The sequence below is a fragment of the Bubalus kerabau genome, chromosome 10 (genome assembly GCF_029407905.1).
Source record: "Bubalus kerabau isolate K-KA32 ecotype Philippines breed swamp buffalo chromosome 10, PCC_UOA_SB_1v2, whole genome shotgun sequence".
Lineage (NCBI taxonomy): Eukaryota > Metazoa > Chordata > Mammalia > Artiodactyla > Bovidae > Bubalus > Bubalus kerabau.
In genome coordinates this window covers 105,701,715-105,719,506 of record NC_073633.1, presented here as the reverse complement: position 1 = coordinate 105,719,506, position 17,792 = coordinate 105,701,715, and the positions used below count along the sequence as shown (strand labels likewise).

At 43.1% G+C, this 17,792-nt stretch overlaps 1 protein-coding gene across 1 annotated transcript in view; it reads right to left on the bottom strand.

Annotated features, from left to right (window-relative positions):
* Window positions 1-13,612: 13,612 nt before the first annotated feature.
* TTC8 (tetratricopeptide repeat domain 8) overlaps window positions 13,613-17,792 on the bottom strand; it is a 47,765-nt gene continuing 43,585 nt past the window's right edge. The window contains exons 13-14 of the mRNA XM_055538858.1: window positions 16,470-16,553; window positions 13,613-14,257 (exon numbers count right to left, since the gene is read on the bottom strand). Coding sequence (XP_055394833.1) covers window positions 14,141-14,257; window positions 16,470-16,553 — 201 coding nt within the window. The 3' untranslated portion in view covers window positions 13,613-14,140. The remainder of the gene's footprint in view (window positions 14,258-16,469; window positions 16,554-17,792) is intronic.

Sequence of the window (17,792 nt, the reverse complement as noted above, 5' to 3'; positions counted from 1 at the left end):
GAAGGAATGATGCTAAAGCTGAAACTCCAGTACTTTGGCCACCTCATGCGAAGAGTTGACTCATTGGAAAAGACTCTGATGCTGGGAGGGATTGGGGGCAGGAGGAGGAGGGGACGACAGAGGATGAGATGGCTGGATGGCATCACTGACTCAATGGACGTGAGTCTGAGTGAACTCCGGGAGTTGATGACGGACAGGGAGGCCTGGCGTGCTGCGATTCATGGGGTCGCAAAGAGTCGGACACGACTGAGTGACTGAACTGAACTGAACTGAATACTTGTAATATGTTGCCATGTAAGATAAAAGGATTTTAAATTATGCAGGGAAAGGGTGGAAATATTAAATTTTAAATAGACTTAAATTGAGTATGTCTCAATATTAAGAATAACTACTAAAGACATAGAAAGAGATTATGAGACTTTCAGACCAGTAGAGAGAAGCTAAAGGGAATATTCTCTGACTCTCCTCAAGGACAACACTAACCTTCTCTGCCTTTTCAGTTCACACCACCATTCGAGAGAGCCAGCCAGTGAATCTGCTACTCCTGGGCCCCCAGCTGAGGCAGTGGGGGGTGGGGGCAAGGTCATGCTGTTTTAACAGTGTCTTTGGATTCAGAACAGACACGCCTCTTTCATGTGGCTGACTTATGCCACTAATGAGAGGTCCCATGACCGCAAAGATTATCTCTGTATTAAAAGCAAATAGAGAATTCCGATTTCCCAAATGGCACCTGCAGCATAACTCTCAGAATGAGATTAACTTGCAAAAAAAAAAAATAATATGATGTCCTCCACTATATACACCTACACACACACACACACGCACACACACACACACACATGAATGCACAAAGAAACCACCCCACAGCACCCCAAAGGTATAATCTGTATGGCACCATGTGGGCAGAAATGGGTGTGTGAGCAAAGCCAGCACAGAAGGTGTCTCCAAACACTTACTCACCCTCCCACTGCGTTCCAAAAACACTGTGCTGCGTTCACAGCTTTGAAACTGTAATTAACACTGTTACTCAGGGGAGAGTGGGTCCTGAGCATTTTAACAGGACGTGCTAGAAACAGATTCCAACCCCAGTGAGCCGTGCTTTACCCGAAGGATAGACCCAGTGCAGCCGCCACTTCCTGTTCTCCTGGGATGCTGGAGCCCGGCGTGCTGTGGGCTCGTCCTTTGATTCCTGCTGTCCCTGTTGTCATACCCCTCTGTCGGATTTGAAAATTAAACCCCACAGAGGATAGCTCTAAGCAGTACCGTGGTGAAACCCCAGAAGTCTATGTAAATGCCTAGATTCTAATGTTTTCTGGCTTTCTGCTCAAACTTCACCAGCTACTCTCACGGTTTTGGGATTTAGAAGAGCAGTGTCCCGCTGAGTTGGCTGTGCTTAGTTATCCAGGCTTGTACCGCTCACTGAATGGGAGACGAGTTGCTAGGGCAAGAAGGAGCAAGCAGATGGAGGAGATGCTGGACGAGTGTCCCAAAGAACCATCTTGCCCAGGTTCGGAGGCTAGCTTCTGTTCTAGAGCAAAGAAGGCGCGAGGTGAGGAGGTAACTACAAAGGATGATAACGCTGTTGCAAATACTTCCTGGTTCTGGCTGGACTGCAGAGGGGATGTGTTAGCTTCTTCTTTCTTGCGGCTCTTCACAGCCATTCAAACACCCTGGTCAGGATTTTCCTGTGAGCTAAACAAAGGTATTTTAGCTTAACTCTCACACATGGGAGGCAGCGTTCCCCGAGTTGGGCCATTACTTGTACCTTAAGCTATAGGCAACATCCTTTTAGTGATGAACTTGTAGCAAAAGCAACAGAATACAAAGCTTAAAGGAAAAGAAGCATCCAATATGGAGGCAGATTTGCTAGTCACTGTTGCCGCTGCTTTCAGCCTGTGAGCTGAGGGACGCCATGGAGTTCTTCTTGGCCCCAGATAGCTCATGTAAGTCTGCCATGATGCCTGAAATCCCGTGGGAAGCCGCAGTATTTTCCTTAGGAGGGGGAACACATAGAAGTGTTCACATTAGACAGCAACATCAGTTCAGTTCAGTTCAGTTCGGTCGCTCAGTCATGTCCAACTCTGCGCCCCATGGACCACAGCATGCCAGACCTCCCTGTCCATCACCAACTCCCGGAGTCCACCCAAACTCATGTCCATTGTGTCAGTGATGCCATCCAACCAGCTCATCCTCTGTCGTCCCCTTCTCCTCCTGCCTTCAATCTATCCTAGCCTCAGGGTCTTTTCTAATGAGTCAGCTCTTTGCATCAGGTGGCCCAAGTATTGGAGTTTCCGCTTCAGCATCAGTCCTTCCAATGAACACCCAGGACTGATTTCCTTTAGGATGGGCTGGTTGGATCTCCTTGCAGTCCAAGGGACTCTCAAGAGTCTTCTCCAACACCTCAGTTCAAAAGCATCAATTCTTCGGTGCTCAGCTTTCTTTATAGTCCAACTCTCACATCCATACACGACTATTGGAAAAACCACAGCCTTGACTAGATGGACCTTGGTTGGCAACATGCTGCTGCTGCTGCTGCTGCTAAGTCGCTTCAGTCGTGTCTGACTCTGTGTGACCCCATAGACAGCAGCCCACCAGGCTCTGCCGTCCCTGGGATCCTCCAGGCAAGAACACTGGAGTGGGTTGCCATTTCCTTCTCCAATGCATGAAAGTGAAAAGTGAAAGTGAAGTCGCTCAGTCGTGTCCGACTCTTGGCGACCCCATGGACCGCTGCCTATCAGGCTCCTCCGTCCATGGGGTTTTCCAGGCAAGAGTACTGGAGTGGGGTGCCATCTCCTTCTCCTGTTGGCAACATAGAACTGGGCAAATTTGGGTGAAAGGACATAAAGGTCCAGAACGGGAGATGCAGCTGAGCAGGACAGGACAGAACCCTGAGCCCTGAGAATGGAAAGGAGGCTGAGCGAGCCAGAGGGAGAGGTGGGGAGGGCGAGGCGTTAAACAAGGCAGACTTCAGTCACTTGGTTCTTCTACACAAAACTAGAAATAGAAGGATAGAGTAACAATGGCAACTGCTGGGGAGAATGTGGGCCAAATTACAAACCTTTGCCCTGAACAGCTGCTTTATGTGAAGAAGTGAGGAATGTATTATTTTTATCTTAAAACAAATACAGATTTGCTTTAGGGTTAATGGCAAAATCCAGGTGACTTTTTTTTAAATTGAAATATGGTTGATTTACAATGTCTCAGGGGTGCAGCACACTGATTCAGTTATTTATCTATATACTCAAGTGTGGATGTATAGATATAAGCTATGCTGTGCTGTGCTTAGTCACTCAGTCGTGTCCGACTCTTTGCTACCCCATGGACTGTAGCCCACCAGGCTCCTCTGTCCATGGGGATTCTCCAGGCAAGAATACTGGAGTGGGTGGCCACGCCCTTCTCCAGGGGATCTTCCCGACCCAGGGATTGAACCTAGGTGTTCTGCATTGCAAGCAGATTCTTTACGGTCTGAGCCACCAGGGAAGCCCAGATATTAGCTACACTTGTACCTATAAATATATATTTTTTCAACTCCTTTTACATTATAGGTCATGATAAGATATTGAATATGCAGGAGGTCCCTGTTTATTTTTTTGAAGACTTTACTTTTTAAAGCAGTTTTATGTTCACAGCAAACTTGAGAGAAAGGCAGCACAGAGACCTCGCTTGTTCCTCCCGCCCCCCGTGCACACTGCCTCCCTCGCTCTCAGCACCCTTCCCCTTGATGTACAGCACAACAATTCAAACTGTAACCTGAAGGTGGACAGAGGTGAGGCTGTAACACTTGTTGATGGTAAGTTGGGGAATGTCTTCCAACAGACACCCTTCAAACTCCGGTCCCCACCCGTGAAAAACGGTTCCCAGGGCACAGACGTGATCGTTTGCAGTATATGATACATGCTGAGCCACGTTCCCTGGAACCACCTTCTGAATTCCACAGACAGCCTCGCTGCTGGCCTCTCAGCCTGTTTGTCTATTTTGTGTGTAGTAGACGACAGTGGCACCCACTCCAGTCCTCTTGCCTGGAAAATCCCATGGAGGGAGGAGCCTGGTGGGCTGCCGTCCATGGGGTCGCACAGAGTCGGACACGACTGAGCGACTTCACTTTCACTTTTCACTTTCATGCATTGGAGAAGGCAATGGCAACCCACTCCAGTGTTCTTGCCTGGAGAATCCCAGGGATGGGGGAACCTGGTGGGCTGCCGTCTATGGGGTCGCACAGAGTCAGACACGACTGAAGCGACTTAGCAGCAGCAGCAGCAGCAGCAGTGTGTATCTGTTAATCCCAGACTCCTAACTTATCCCTTCCCATCCACTTTCCCTTCAGTAACTGTATTTGTTTTCTGTCTCTGTGAGCCTATTTCTGTTTTGTAAAGAAGGTCATTTGTATCTTCTTTTTAGATTCCACATATAAGCAATGCCATACGGTATTTGTCTGATTTACTTCACTTAGTATCATCATCTCTGCATCCACTATTTCAAAGGAAGACTCCAATTGCAAACGTCCTGCTTGTGATGGACTTCCTGGGTGGTGACCTGGACTCAGATTTTCTCAGCTCGGTCACCGCTCCTCCTCCTCCTATTGCGAGTCACTGTAACACCTGGAAAAGCTGCTTGCCAGTGAGCTTCATGGATACGAAACCAAGAAGCCTTGTGTTGGGAAATCAGGATCAGAACACAGCTCAGTGCTAACACAGGTGCTTTTCAATCTAAGCTCTTCAGACATTTTTTTCTGATCGAAACCTTAGCAGGGATTATAAAACCACAGGAAGCCCACTGTGAGCTTGCACAGGTCTGAATGCGGGGCTTGGAACACAACCAGCCTCTGTCAGAGCCGTTTGGAATCTTCTGCTGCTTCTTTCGGAAGTGGTGGACATCATCCATGCTTACTCAGTGTGACGTATCTAAAGACGTGCTCAGAAGTATTTGAGCTAACTGTTTCTAAACACAGCTCTCCTTTGCCTAGAAAGTTTAATGCATGCAATTTTGTCTTTCAGTTCCTCTTTCTGCTATTCAAAGGCTGCGTGGTTGGGAAAGTGGAAATACATGGTGTAGAAGGGATTAGAAGACCTGTTGTAAAGTCCCTTAATGTGTCTCTTGGCAGCTGTGTGACTGTAAATGAATCAGATTCTCTCTCGGAATTTTGTTTTTCTCATTTAGAGGATGGGGATACGAACTGCTGGGTCGCTAGTCCCATAGGGTTGCTGAAAGGATCAGACAAGATCATGACCCACAGAACCTGTGGGAATGTCAGGACCCATTCTGATAGGTGATACCTCATTGTTTGTGACCCACGTGTTTCCATCCCATCTCATTTCTCAAACTCGTCGAGAGCTACCGCTTCGTCTTCTACTTTTGCTAGCTTGCCTATTCTTAACTGGTTGAAGGAAAATAGCATGTCCAGAGGCTGTGACTCCCAGCTATGCTTTTTACTATCTAGCAACCTTGGACCATGATGTAACCTTTCTGAGGTTGTCACCAGGAAAATGGGAATCATAATAGTGTAGAGTTGCAAAGATTACAAGCAGCAGGCACTTAATATATAATAACAATAGTAATATAATTACTTATTATTTGGATGCCCTTTCTCTCCACCTCTGTTCACAGGTATTTCATGAGGGTTTCAAAAGATGGCCTGAATCCTGCAATTTAAAGCCCTCTCTCAAGGGATCTGGGACACCTCCCATTGGCACTGTATTCAAATGGTATTAACAGGCAGACTCTTTCATATAGGATATAGGACTCTTTTCATATATAGATATAGGACTATTCAGGTTATCTGTTTCATCTTGAGGGCTTCCCCAGTGGCTCAGTGGTAAAGAATCTGCCTGCAATGCAAGAGACACGTGGGTTCGATCCCTGGGTTGGAAAGGTCCTCTGGAGGAGGGCATGGCAACCCACTCCAGTATTCTGGCCTGGAGAATCCCATGGACAGAGGAGCCTGGCGGGCTACAGTCCATGGGGTCACAAAGAGTCGGATACGACTGGGCGAGTAACACACACATTTCTTCTTGAGGGCTCTTCCATAGTTTGCATCTTTTGAGGAATTTAGTGCTGAAAATACTCTTAGAAAACATGTAGCAAAATGGTTCTCAAAATTTAGGGGACATCAGAATCCCCACAGCCTAGCCACAGACACTGTTGAAACAAAGATTATAGTGGAGAAAATTGTACGCAGTATTAATATTTTTCTTTCCTCCAAATTCCTATTTCATGAAGTATAAAAATGTCACTTAACTCATAGACCCACTTTGGTGAAAAGACAGAAATCTTGTTAAGAAAACTATTTGTTGAAATGTGTAATTAATAAAGCACCATCTGTGACATTCAGTGTTCTTTGCACGAGCTGTGATTAGGCCATTTTTTCTGCTTTGGGGGACAGATGGGAAAGAGGAAAGGGTGAAACCAGGCAGAAGTGCGGCGTGAACTATCTGATCGGTTGCATATGTGGTGCAGCCGAGAACGTTGTATCTATTATCTAGTGTAAATATATTCATTTTCACACTCTTCCTAGAAAACTTGATTTAAAATCTATATCCAAAATAAATAAATAGAATCTACATCCAACTCTATGTTCTCCAACTGATCCTAAACATTGTCTCCAGATCAATCCCTACAAAATACCTGCTTACTTTGCAACTGTCAGGTGAAAGTTAAACTCCTTAACCTGCGATTCAGAGCTTTCTACATGCTGGCCCTTCCTGAGCCTCCAAACCCAGCTCTCATGACCAGGATGCTACTGCCCAGCTCCAGCTCTCATGACCAGGATGCTGCTGCCCAGCTCCTATCCAGCCAAGTTCACGTTCTCACGGCCCCCAAGGCCCTGCCTGGGATGTCTTACCACAGCCTCTCTCTCCTCTCTGGCTCTCAAAATCCTACTGACCCTTCATGCAGGGATTTTTTCCATTCGCTCTCAGTCCTTGTCTAGGATTGACATATATACACCACCATGTGCAAAATGAGATCAAACCAGTCAAACTTTAGGGGATGTCAGAATCCCCAAAGCTTCCCTGGTGGTTCAGATGGTAAAGCGTCTGCCTGCAATGCGGGACACCCAGGTTCGATCCCTGGGTTGGGAAGATCCTCTGGAGAAGGAAATGGCAACCCACTCCAGTACTCTTGCCTGGAAAATTCCATGGACAGAGGAGCCTGGTGGGCTACAGTCCATGGGTTACAATGAGTTGGACACGACTGAGCAACTTCACAAGCCACAAGAATCCCCAAGGAGATCCAACCAGTCTATCCTAAAGGAAATCAACCCAGAATATCCATTGGAAGGACTGTTGCAGAAGGTGAAGTACCAATACTTTGGCTGCCTGATGTGAAGAGCTGACTCATTGGAAAAGATCCTGACACTGGGAAAGATTGAAGGCAAAAGGAGATGAGGGTGGCAGAGGATGAGATGGTTAGCATCACCAACTCAATGGACATGAATTTGAGTAAACTCCGGGAGATAGTGAAAGACAGGGAGGCCTGGCGTGCTGCAGTCCATAGGGTCTCAGAGATTCAGACACGACTTAAGCGATAACAACAGCAGCAGCAATGTGTAAAATCGAAAGCTGGTGGGGAGCCGCTGTGGAGCACAGGGAGCTCAGCTAGTTGCTCTGTGATGATTTCGGTGGGTGGGGTGGGGGCGGTGAGGTGGGAGGGAGATGCAGGAGGGCGGGGATATATGTATCCATGTAGCTGATTCACTCTGCAGAACAGAAATGGACACGACATTGTAAAGCAATTACACTCCAATAAAAAATAAATAACTGTAAAAAAAAAACAACTCTGGATTTGCTAATGAGAGTCATTAGTGACCTCAGCGAGAGCTGCTTAGTAGGGGTGGGAGTTGAAGCCAGACTGAAGAGGGTCAGGAGACACAGGGACGATGAGGAAGCAGGCAGCAAGCATCACCTGCCCTTTGAAGATGTTCTGACAAAGGGAGGAAGGTAGTGCTACAAAGGGACGGGCTTAAAGGCACTGGTTTTTCTTTTTTTAAACGGGGAATGAGAGAAACATTTCAGTATAAAGAAAATGCTGGCGCCTAGCATTTGAAACTTGAGTTTCAAACACTGGAAGAGGGTCTATCTTCTCTGATTTAAAACAGGAAAGATTGTTCCTCCCAGTATCTAAGTGTGACTTTTTCTTCACTAAGATAACATGGTCGCTTTCTGCAGGAGTTCCTGTCATCTGTGCTGTGTTCTGTGCTGAGTCACTTCAATTGTGTCCAGCCGTTTATGACCCCATGGACTCAGTCCACCAAGCTCCTCTGTCGATGGGATTCTCCAGGCAAGAATACTGGAAGGGGTTGCTGTGCCTCCTCCAGGGGATCTTTCTGGCCCAGGAATCGCACCCGCGTCCCTCTGGCTCCTGCCTGCGCGGGTGCTTTGTCACTGGTGCTGTTTGCATGACGCCAATCAGCTCCTCCTTATCAGTGGGGATTCGGGTGACGGAAAGGATCACGTTATAAGAAATATAGTCCTCTGTTCACATTTTATCACATTGTAAGAAATATAGTCCACACTGTAAGAAATAGAATCCAGTTAAGTCACCAGGGAAGCCCAAGAATACTGGAGTGGGTAGCCTATCCCTTTCCAGTGGATCTTCCCTACCCAGGAATCGAACTGAGGTCTCCTGCATTGCAGGCAGATTCTTTATCAACTGAGTCCTTAAGGATTATGATTTCATCTTCAATCCTTATTCTTTAATCTCAAGAGTTGGGCTTTTATATCAAGGAAGTGAAATGGCAGCATCTGTCAAAAATGTTAAATTTTTAGTCAGCCAAAAATAGGACTAATGCCATCAACATGGAAGGATGTAAAACTGCAGTTATTTTCAAACTGATAAACTTTCCCCCCATAGCTGAGCCTAGGTAACCATTCTGGAACTCTGGAACATCTCCAAGGACCATTTCAATTCGCTTGCTCCCTAGAATTTGAAACGATCCAGGAGTGGCATTTTCCCTAATTTCTGCATTCATTTTTTCCCAAGGTTGAGTCCTCTTGCATCAGTTCTAAAATCTTTGCTGTTTTTCTGAATGCTTAAAATCAATCCCAGTTGAAAGCTCTTAATAGAAATCCCTCATTTTAATAAAGAGTTGGTGGTACCTTAAAAGTAATGAGCTATCTTTATTAATCTTCCTGTCTCTAGGCCTAAGTTATGTCCTGATGGGTGCTCCGATTCTGGCGAACACGTTAGAAACATAACAGAGCTGCAGAGCCACAGGGGCTGGTTCAGATGGGACCCACCGAGAAGGAAGGACTTGTAACTTCAGCCATCCTTCAGTGCAGGTGGTCTTCTTGCCATATCTCATTTTCATCAGCTGGAAGCTCAATAATGTTAATTTTGGCTGAACGATTTATAAATGGATTGGACACGTTTTTCATCACGGTAGAGGACAGTTGTTAACCTTCTTTATATAGCAGTGTTGGCATGGAAGCCAGAAGTTATGCAGCCCTGAGGTAATTTTGTTACAAAGATGTATGTAACCCCTGATGCAGTGTTATGTCATCCTTCTGCCTTTAGCCGTCCTGAGTCATTCTTTGCGCTGGTGTTCACATTGAATTAACATAAATTCAAGACAAAAAAATCTCTCCATATCACTTCAGGAATACTGACACGTTCATTTTTTGCTGTGTTAATTTGTTGTTCAGTCAGCCAGTCGTGTCTCTTTGTGACCCCACGGACTGCAGCACGCCAGGCCTCCCCTCCCTCACCATCTCCCAAAGTTTGCCTAAGTTCATGTCCATTGCATCATGTCCACTGCATCCAGCCATCTCATCCTCTGATGCCTTCTTCTTCTGCCCTCAGTTTTTTCCAGCATCAGGGACTTTTCCAACGAGTCAGCTGTTTGCATCCAAAAACCAAAATACTGGAGTTTCAGCTTCAGCATCAGTCCTTCCAATGAGTATTCAGGGTTGATCTCCCTTAAGATTGACTGGTTTGATCTCCTTGCTGTCCAAGGGGCTCTCAGGAGTCTTCTCCAGCACCACAAACTGAAGGCATTGATTCTTTGGTGCTCTGCCTTCTTTACAGTCCAGCTCTCACAACTGTATGTGACCACCGGGAAGACCATGCCTTGACTATACAGACTTTTGTCACCAGAGTAATGTCTCTGCTTTTCAACACGCTGTCTCGGTTTATCATAGCTTTCCTGCCAGGAAGCAATCATCTTCGATTTCAGGGCTGCAGTCAGCATCTGCAGTGATTTTGGAGCTGAGAAGAGGGAATCTGTCACTACTTCCACATTTGCCCCCTCTGTTTGCCATGCAGTCATGGTGCCGGATGCCATGATCTTAGGTTTTTTAATACTTAGTTTTAAGCCCGCTCTTTCACTCTCCTCCTTCACGCTTATCAAGAGACTCTTTAGTTCCTCTTCACTTTCTGCCATCAGAGTGGTATCATCCGCATATCTGAAGCTGTGGATGTTTCTCCCAGCAGTCTTGATTCCAGCCTGTAGCTCATCCAGCCCGACATTTCTCATGACGTGCTCAGTGTATAGGTTAAACAAACGGGGTGACAGCAGATAGCCTGTCGTGCTCCTTTCTCAATCTTGAACCAATCAGTTGTTCTATACAGGGTTCTAACTGTTGCTTCTTGACCTGCATACGGGTTTCTCAAGAGACATGTAGATGGTCTGGTATTCCCAGCTCTTTAACAGCTTTCCACAGTTTATTATGATCCACACACTCAAAGGCTTTGACGTAGTCGATGAAACAGAAGATGTTTTTCTAGAATTCCCTAGCTTTCTCTATGATCCAGTGAATGTTGGCAACTCGATCTCTGGTTCCTCTTCCTTTTCTAACTCCAGCCTGGACATCTGGAAGTTCTTGGTTCACATAATGCTAAAGTCTAGCATGCAAGATTTTAAGCGTGACCTTACTAGCATGGAAGATGACTGCAATTGTCCAATGGTTAGCACATTCTTTAGTACTACTGTTCTTGGGAACTGGGATGAGGATTGACCTTTTCCAGTCCTGAGGCCACTACTGGGTCTTCCAAATTTGCTCACATATTGAATGCAACACCTTGATGGCATCATCCTTTAAGATTTTGAATAGTTCTACTGGAATTCCACCGCATCCACTAGCTTTAACAGCAGTGCTTCCTAGGGCCCACTAGACTTCGCCCTCCAGAATGTCTGGCTCTGGGTGGCTGACCACACCCTCATAGTCATCAGTTCATCTGGACATTTTCATACAGTTCTTCCATGTATTCTTTCCATCTCTTCTTGATTTCTTCAGTGTCTACTAGGTCTCTACCTTATATGTCCTTTATTGTGCCCATCTTTGGGCAAAATGTTGCCTTGGTGTCTCCAATTTTCCTGAAGACATCTCTAGTCTTTCCCCTTCTGTTGTCTTCTTCTAGTTTTACACACTGGTCATTGAAGAAGACCTTCTTGAATCTCCCTGCTGTCCTTTGGAAATCTGCATTTAGTTGGATATATCTTTCCCTTTCTCCCTTGCTTTTTTTTTTTTTTTTTTTTTTGGTTCTCCTCTTTCTTTAGCTGTTTGTAAGGCCTCCTCAGATAACCACATTACCTCCTTGCTTTTCTCTTTTCTCTGGGATGGTTTTGTTTGCTGCCTCCTGTACAATATTACAGATCCCCCTCCATAGATCTTCAGGCACACTGTTTACGAGGTCTAATTCCTTGAATCTATTCATTACCTTCACTGCATATTCATAGATTTAAGTCATACCTGGCTGGCCTAGTGGTTTTCCCCAGTTTCTTTAGTTTAAGCCTGAATTTTGCTATGAGAGGCTGATGATCCGAGCCATAGTCAGTTCCAGATCTTGTTTTTGCTGACTGTACACAGCTTCTCCATCTTTGGCTACAAAGAATGTAATCAAATTGATTTCGGTATTGGCCATTTGGTGATGTCTGTGTGTAAAGTCTTCTCTTATGTTGTTAAAAAAGGGTACTTTCTATGACCAACGCATTCTCTTGGAAGATTCAGTTAGGCTTTGCTCCGCTTCATTTTATTCTCCAAGGCCAAACTTGCTTGTTACTCCAGGTATCTCTTGACTTCCTACTTTTGCATTCCAGTCCCCAATGATGAATAGAACATCTATTTTTGGTGTTAGTTCCAGGAGGTCTTCTAGGTCTTCACAGAACTGATCAACTCCAGTTTCTTCAGCATCAGTGGTAGGGACATAGACTTGGGTTGCTGTGATGCTGAATGACTTGCCTTGGAAACGAACCAGGATCATTCTGTCATCTTTGAGGTTGTACCCAACTACTGCATTTTGGACTCTTCTGCTGATTATGAGGGCTACTCCATTTCTTCACGGGATTCTTGCCCACAGTAGTAGGTATAATGGTCATCTGAATTAAATTCGCCCATTCCTGTCCATTTTAGTTCACTGCTTCCTAAGATGTCAATGTTTATTCTCACCATCTCCTGCTTGATAACGTCCAATTTGTTGATTCATGGACCTAACATTCCAGGTTCCTATGCAATACCATTCATCACAGTGGTTAATATCCCCTTATTATTCAATTTTACTAATGCATATACCATTCATTTTAAATGACAGCTTTATTTCCAGAAGAGACACTAAGAGATTTGACACAGTAGTTAAAAACACGTACTCAGAGGCCACACGCAAGTCTGCAGTCCGCCTTATACCCATTTCTTTACAAATACTGTGCACCTGGCTCCCGGGTATGTGTTCTTAACCACTAGAGTAAACATGCATTTGAATCCCAGCTCTGCCACTTACTGAGGCTGACAACGTGGGCAAGCTATTGATTGCTCTACGCTTCGTTCTTCTCACAAGAAAAATGGGAATAACAGCGTTTCACAGGACTGCAATGGGGATGAAATGTCACTCCTTACCCAGGGCTTGAGCAGTGCTCGGTACACACAACATCCTTGGTGAATGCTAGCCCCTGTTACTAGTGCTTATTTTAAATTAACCAAGAAAACAATTCACAATATAAAACTTGAACCTAAATACTGAATACAGTGTTAGGAAGTTTGACAGTGCTTGAGGAATTTCTCAAGCCCAACAAATGGTAGCCTCTCATGGAGAACCAGGGGAGGTTCCAGCCTGAAGGGTGGGGCCTGGCCTCCTCCCCGCAAAGGGATTCATTGACACATTCTCTGAAGTTACTTCCAGCCTCTACCAATCTTATTCTCTGCATCCACACCTTTTGTGTTCCATCAGCTAAGCAGTACAATTTATATGAATGGAACAGAAACAAATACCCATGAAACGGTTTTCACCAAGTTAAAACAATAAGTACCATGGACAGATCCCAAAGCAGGCCCGTGAGCGGCCCCAGCCCTTGACCGCACTTCCTCATGAGAAGCCGTCAAGGAGCGGTCCAGGAAACACTGGAGCAGACCTTCCTAGGATGTTACCACTCATGGTACCGGATGCCCCCTAACCTTCTCGGGGCTGACCACGCAGGACTTGTGGCTTATGACTCCGCTCCTAATCCTGATATTCTTAGGCTGACAAAATGATATTTCATAAATAGCTTCTCAGGAAAAAGCAAAATTGATGGTACATTATTTAAAATAAAATTAGGATAATGACTTGATTTCTAAGACTTCATTTCTGGAAAACTTGTTTCATCTGAGATGACTGAAACAAAGACTCATCAAAAGCAACAGAAGGATGGTGTTTCATACACATTTATTTAAAGCATAATATATAAGAAAATGTAGAATGTCTCACAAAGCATTTCATAAAAAATAGTTTGAAATACAACGTTTAATTTCTAAAGTCTGTACCAAGGGTAAGTATATAATTTTTAGCCATAAAAGTGCAACTTTAAAGGCAGATTTCACACCTCCTAAGCTACAGGCTAGCTAAAGGACATTAACAATGTATATTTTTAAGAATTTGAAGAAATTCATGAAATTTTTTTGTAAACATTGTAAACAAACATCTACCATATACCGTGGGAGAGTTCATGATCTGCTTACAAGAGATTAAATCTTGTCTTTTATGATATTATCTTATAAAGTTATTATTATACAGTTTTAAACATTCTGGTTTAAATCCCACTATGTCACTTTCACTAATATCAAGCACAGGTTTGTATTACAAATATATATATATATACTACTACTTTTTCCCTAAATACACACATACACACACACACATATATATCTATATATGAATATATTTAACTGAGGAAAAATCAGAGCATAGCAAAATGCTGCTCTAACTGCTTAATTAAGTGTTGAGTGTCCACGTGATCTGGAAATGCTGCTTCAGACTTCTTAGCAGCAGCATAACTCCTCTGTAGATCTCCAATCTGTAAGGAAAGCAGACCAAAATAAGACCACAGAATGAGGACCATAAAAAATAAGAAATGAATTAAAAAAAAAACAAACATAGTATCTGCAAAATGTAAAAACCCAAGGTAAATTGCTTGACTGTGTTACTTTGATATAAACATTTTTTTCACCTAGATTACAATTCAGTCTTGAAAAAGTATGAGAAAAATAACCAGTCATGTAAATAATTTCTGCTCCATTATGGTTGTCTAGTTATAAACTCAGAAACCTGCTTTCTTTTCCTGTCACTGATAGTCTCATAAAAATAAATCGACATCTACAAGCTAAAACAGCCAACTCAGTTCAGTCTGTAATTTACCACAGACAATGATATGTTTTGGTTAGGGTAATATCTCTTAAGACAGGAAACTTAAGTAAAAACTATTATATTTAAGATATAATAACATGCTCTGGGAGCTTTTAAAAGGTTGCTAACATAGTAATGTTGGGAAGATATCCGGTTTTTAAAATTCATTGAGGGTACCTTTGATTTTCAATAAACTTTTTGTTAAAATCCAGTCCCAAAGAAAAACACATACAGTATCTGAATCCATCTGAATGTACCTTGATTCATGCATACACTTCTAAAAGGAGAGAGCTTTGCAGTGCGCACACACACACACACACACACAAATACAGACAATTCACTTCTGGTAGTTTTTTTGTAACACACATATGAACTGAAAACTTTTCTTTTTTAAATCATAGCATTTCTTTTTAACATAGTATTTTCTTTAATGGAAGTGTAGACTTTTGCTAACAGAAATATTCCATTTGCATTAAATATCATTAAAATTTAATAACACTCCTGAAAGAAAGTAATCAAGGCTCCTTTGTGGTTTAACTAACTGGCAGCATGTGCCTGCATGCTTAGTTCCTCGGTTGTGTCCGAGTCTTTGCGACCCCATGGACTGTAACCCACCAGGCTCCTCTGTCCATGGAATTTTCCAGGCAAGAATACTGGAGTGGTAGCCATTCCCTCCTCCAGAGGATCTTCCTGACCCCGGGACTGAAGCAGGGCCTCCTGCCTGCAGGCAGATCCTTTACCGTCTGAGCCGCCAGGGGCGCCCAGTGGCAGCACAGCGCATTGGGAAGCACGTGGGAGCTGGGCATGGACTCTGAATCTGCCACTGCCATGGAGCTCCAGAGAAGGCTTTCAAGTTCCAAAGCCTTGGCTTCCATTAGAACGTCAGCTGCATGAGGCAGAAGTTTCTGCCTGATTTAGGGTTAGTATTCACTACTAACATCTTCTATGCCAACAGCGGTGGCTGGTATGTAGCAGCTGTTCATACAGGTTCAACAGATGGAACATCAGTTGTATGAAAAAACGCATAGGGAAGGTAAGGGTTACCTACATTTCAGGGTTGTTGAGAGAATTAGAGGTGTGGAGAGTACCCGGAACAGTGACTAGCACTTAACAAGCTCTCAAAAATGACAATTTATAAAAAACAGCATATTTTATTTTCAAAACACAAGAGAGAGAAGCTCACATTCATGTTATGAAAAATGATTTTTATAACTTTTTGGGTCTATAAAGAGTCTTTACATCAGCAAACATTTTTAGCCATTTCCTTATCCTCAAAACTCATCTTCCATGTTAAAGGAAGTCTTGCAAGTAAAAGTTATTAGATGACTTTTCTTTCTTTCTTCTTATTGTAAAAGGACACACAATCTCTTTTAGCTCTTGGATGTTAATTGACTTGTAACACAGTATTAACAGTTGCTTCTTTCCTATATTGTTCATTGCTGAAACAGCTTTCACTAATATCCCCAATTTTATAGCATCATGCTAGACTTGGTGATTATATGATCTATAAATGATACACAGGATTTCCCTGTGAAAAAACACTGATTACTAAATCCTCCCCAAACCAGGAGTTAATGAGCAGTTTTTCAATGATTAAATGTCATCTTTTAAAACATAAAATAATTCTTCTGCAATCCATAATGGTATTAAGCTTAGCTAATATTCAGTGATACATATACCTAAAGTATATTAAACGTTCCCTTAAAATGAAGACATAGGTGTAAATAATCAAGTGTTTAAAAAATCATTTCTCTCAGCAAGTTATGGTTAGAATGTCCTTATTTATCTGTACAATTTTTAAAATCAAGGAAGAAAACACACACACACACACAAAAGAAGAAAACAAACAGGTCAGATGATAAATTGATAAAGAAAGAGGATACCTTATCAGAAATTGTTGCAAAATTAAAATGTGGCTCGTACATATGGGGTGCTAAAGATGATGCAGTTTGTAACAGTGCTTTTGCCTGTTTAGAAAAGAAAAAAAGGAGGGAGACACCAAAGGCATATGAGCATATATTAGCACTATACTGGTGATTTTTTTTTTTGGTAGAAGAATACTTTACCCAGGAAAGGACTTTAAAAAACATGATTCTGTGATAAACATGGATGAATTTCTGTGAAATACAATTTACAGATATACAATTAACTACTTATATCTTGTCAAAATTATATTAAAAATAAAATGCTTCAAAATATGGAGAAAAGAATAGAATTGAAAGTTATGTGAGAACCACTGTTCTTATCGTTTATATTTCAATATGATGTACAACTCAAAACACAGTCCTCTCAATGCTAAAGAAAAAAGTCTTATCAATCCAGTTTCTGTTGGTGTTGATTGATTTAGTAGGCTTTCAACTACCTTCTGTAATGCAACAACCAAAGCCATCAAAAAACCACTGCAAATTCAGATCGCCATGTTCTGTGCTGGACAATGAGCAAGCACATAGTATACTGCTGACCTGAAAATGACAGCTGAAGGCAACTGAAAATGACAAGCTTTCCGCTCTCTAAAGCACTCAAAAGACAAAACTCACATCATGCTTTGTCGCCTGCAGGCTCACAGGGTCACTCGTTGCAGAGACCATGGAGAGACAGGAGTAGCCTGTACAGTCACTGTTAAGACCACAAACTCAGCATTCCTAAGCTGCTGAAACAGCCTTTCAACTTGTAGCTAAACTTCTACGTATGACCCCGAGGACAAATTCTTTAATCTTTTTTTTAAAGGAAAACAACAGTTTATATAAGATGGTAGATATTAATGTTATGATTTGCTAGTTTCTTTTAATTGAAGTATGTGTGTGTGTGTACTCAGTCGTGTCCGACTCTTTGTGACCCCGTGGACCACAGCCCGCCAGGCTCCTCTGTCCATGGGATTTTCCAGGCAAGAATACTGGAGTGGGTTGCCATGTCCTTCTCCAGGGAAATTGAAGTATAATTTTTAATAACAGTGAGACCTTTCACCAAAACATTTCAAATCAACTGCATACTATAGAAAGGACAATAAGTAGGAGGGAAAGAAAATCACCAACATGGAAACACAGAAAATCATAAAAAGCACTTGCTTCAAATGGATACAAAGTTCCGTGACAGAACACGTTCCCACTTTAGAGCAGTTAGCTTTTGTTTACAAAACACACAGACACTTTATTTGCATTGGGAAAATATTGTGAAGCAAAGGCAGCAACCACTGAGGTCTCTTTGCT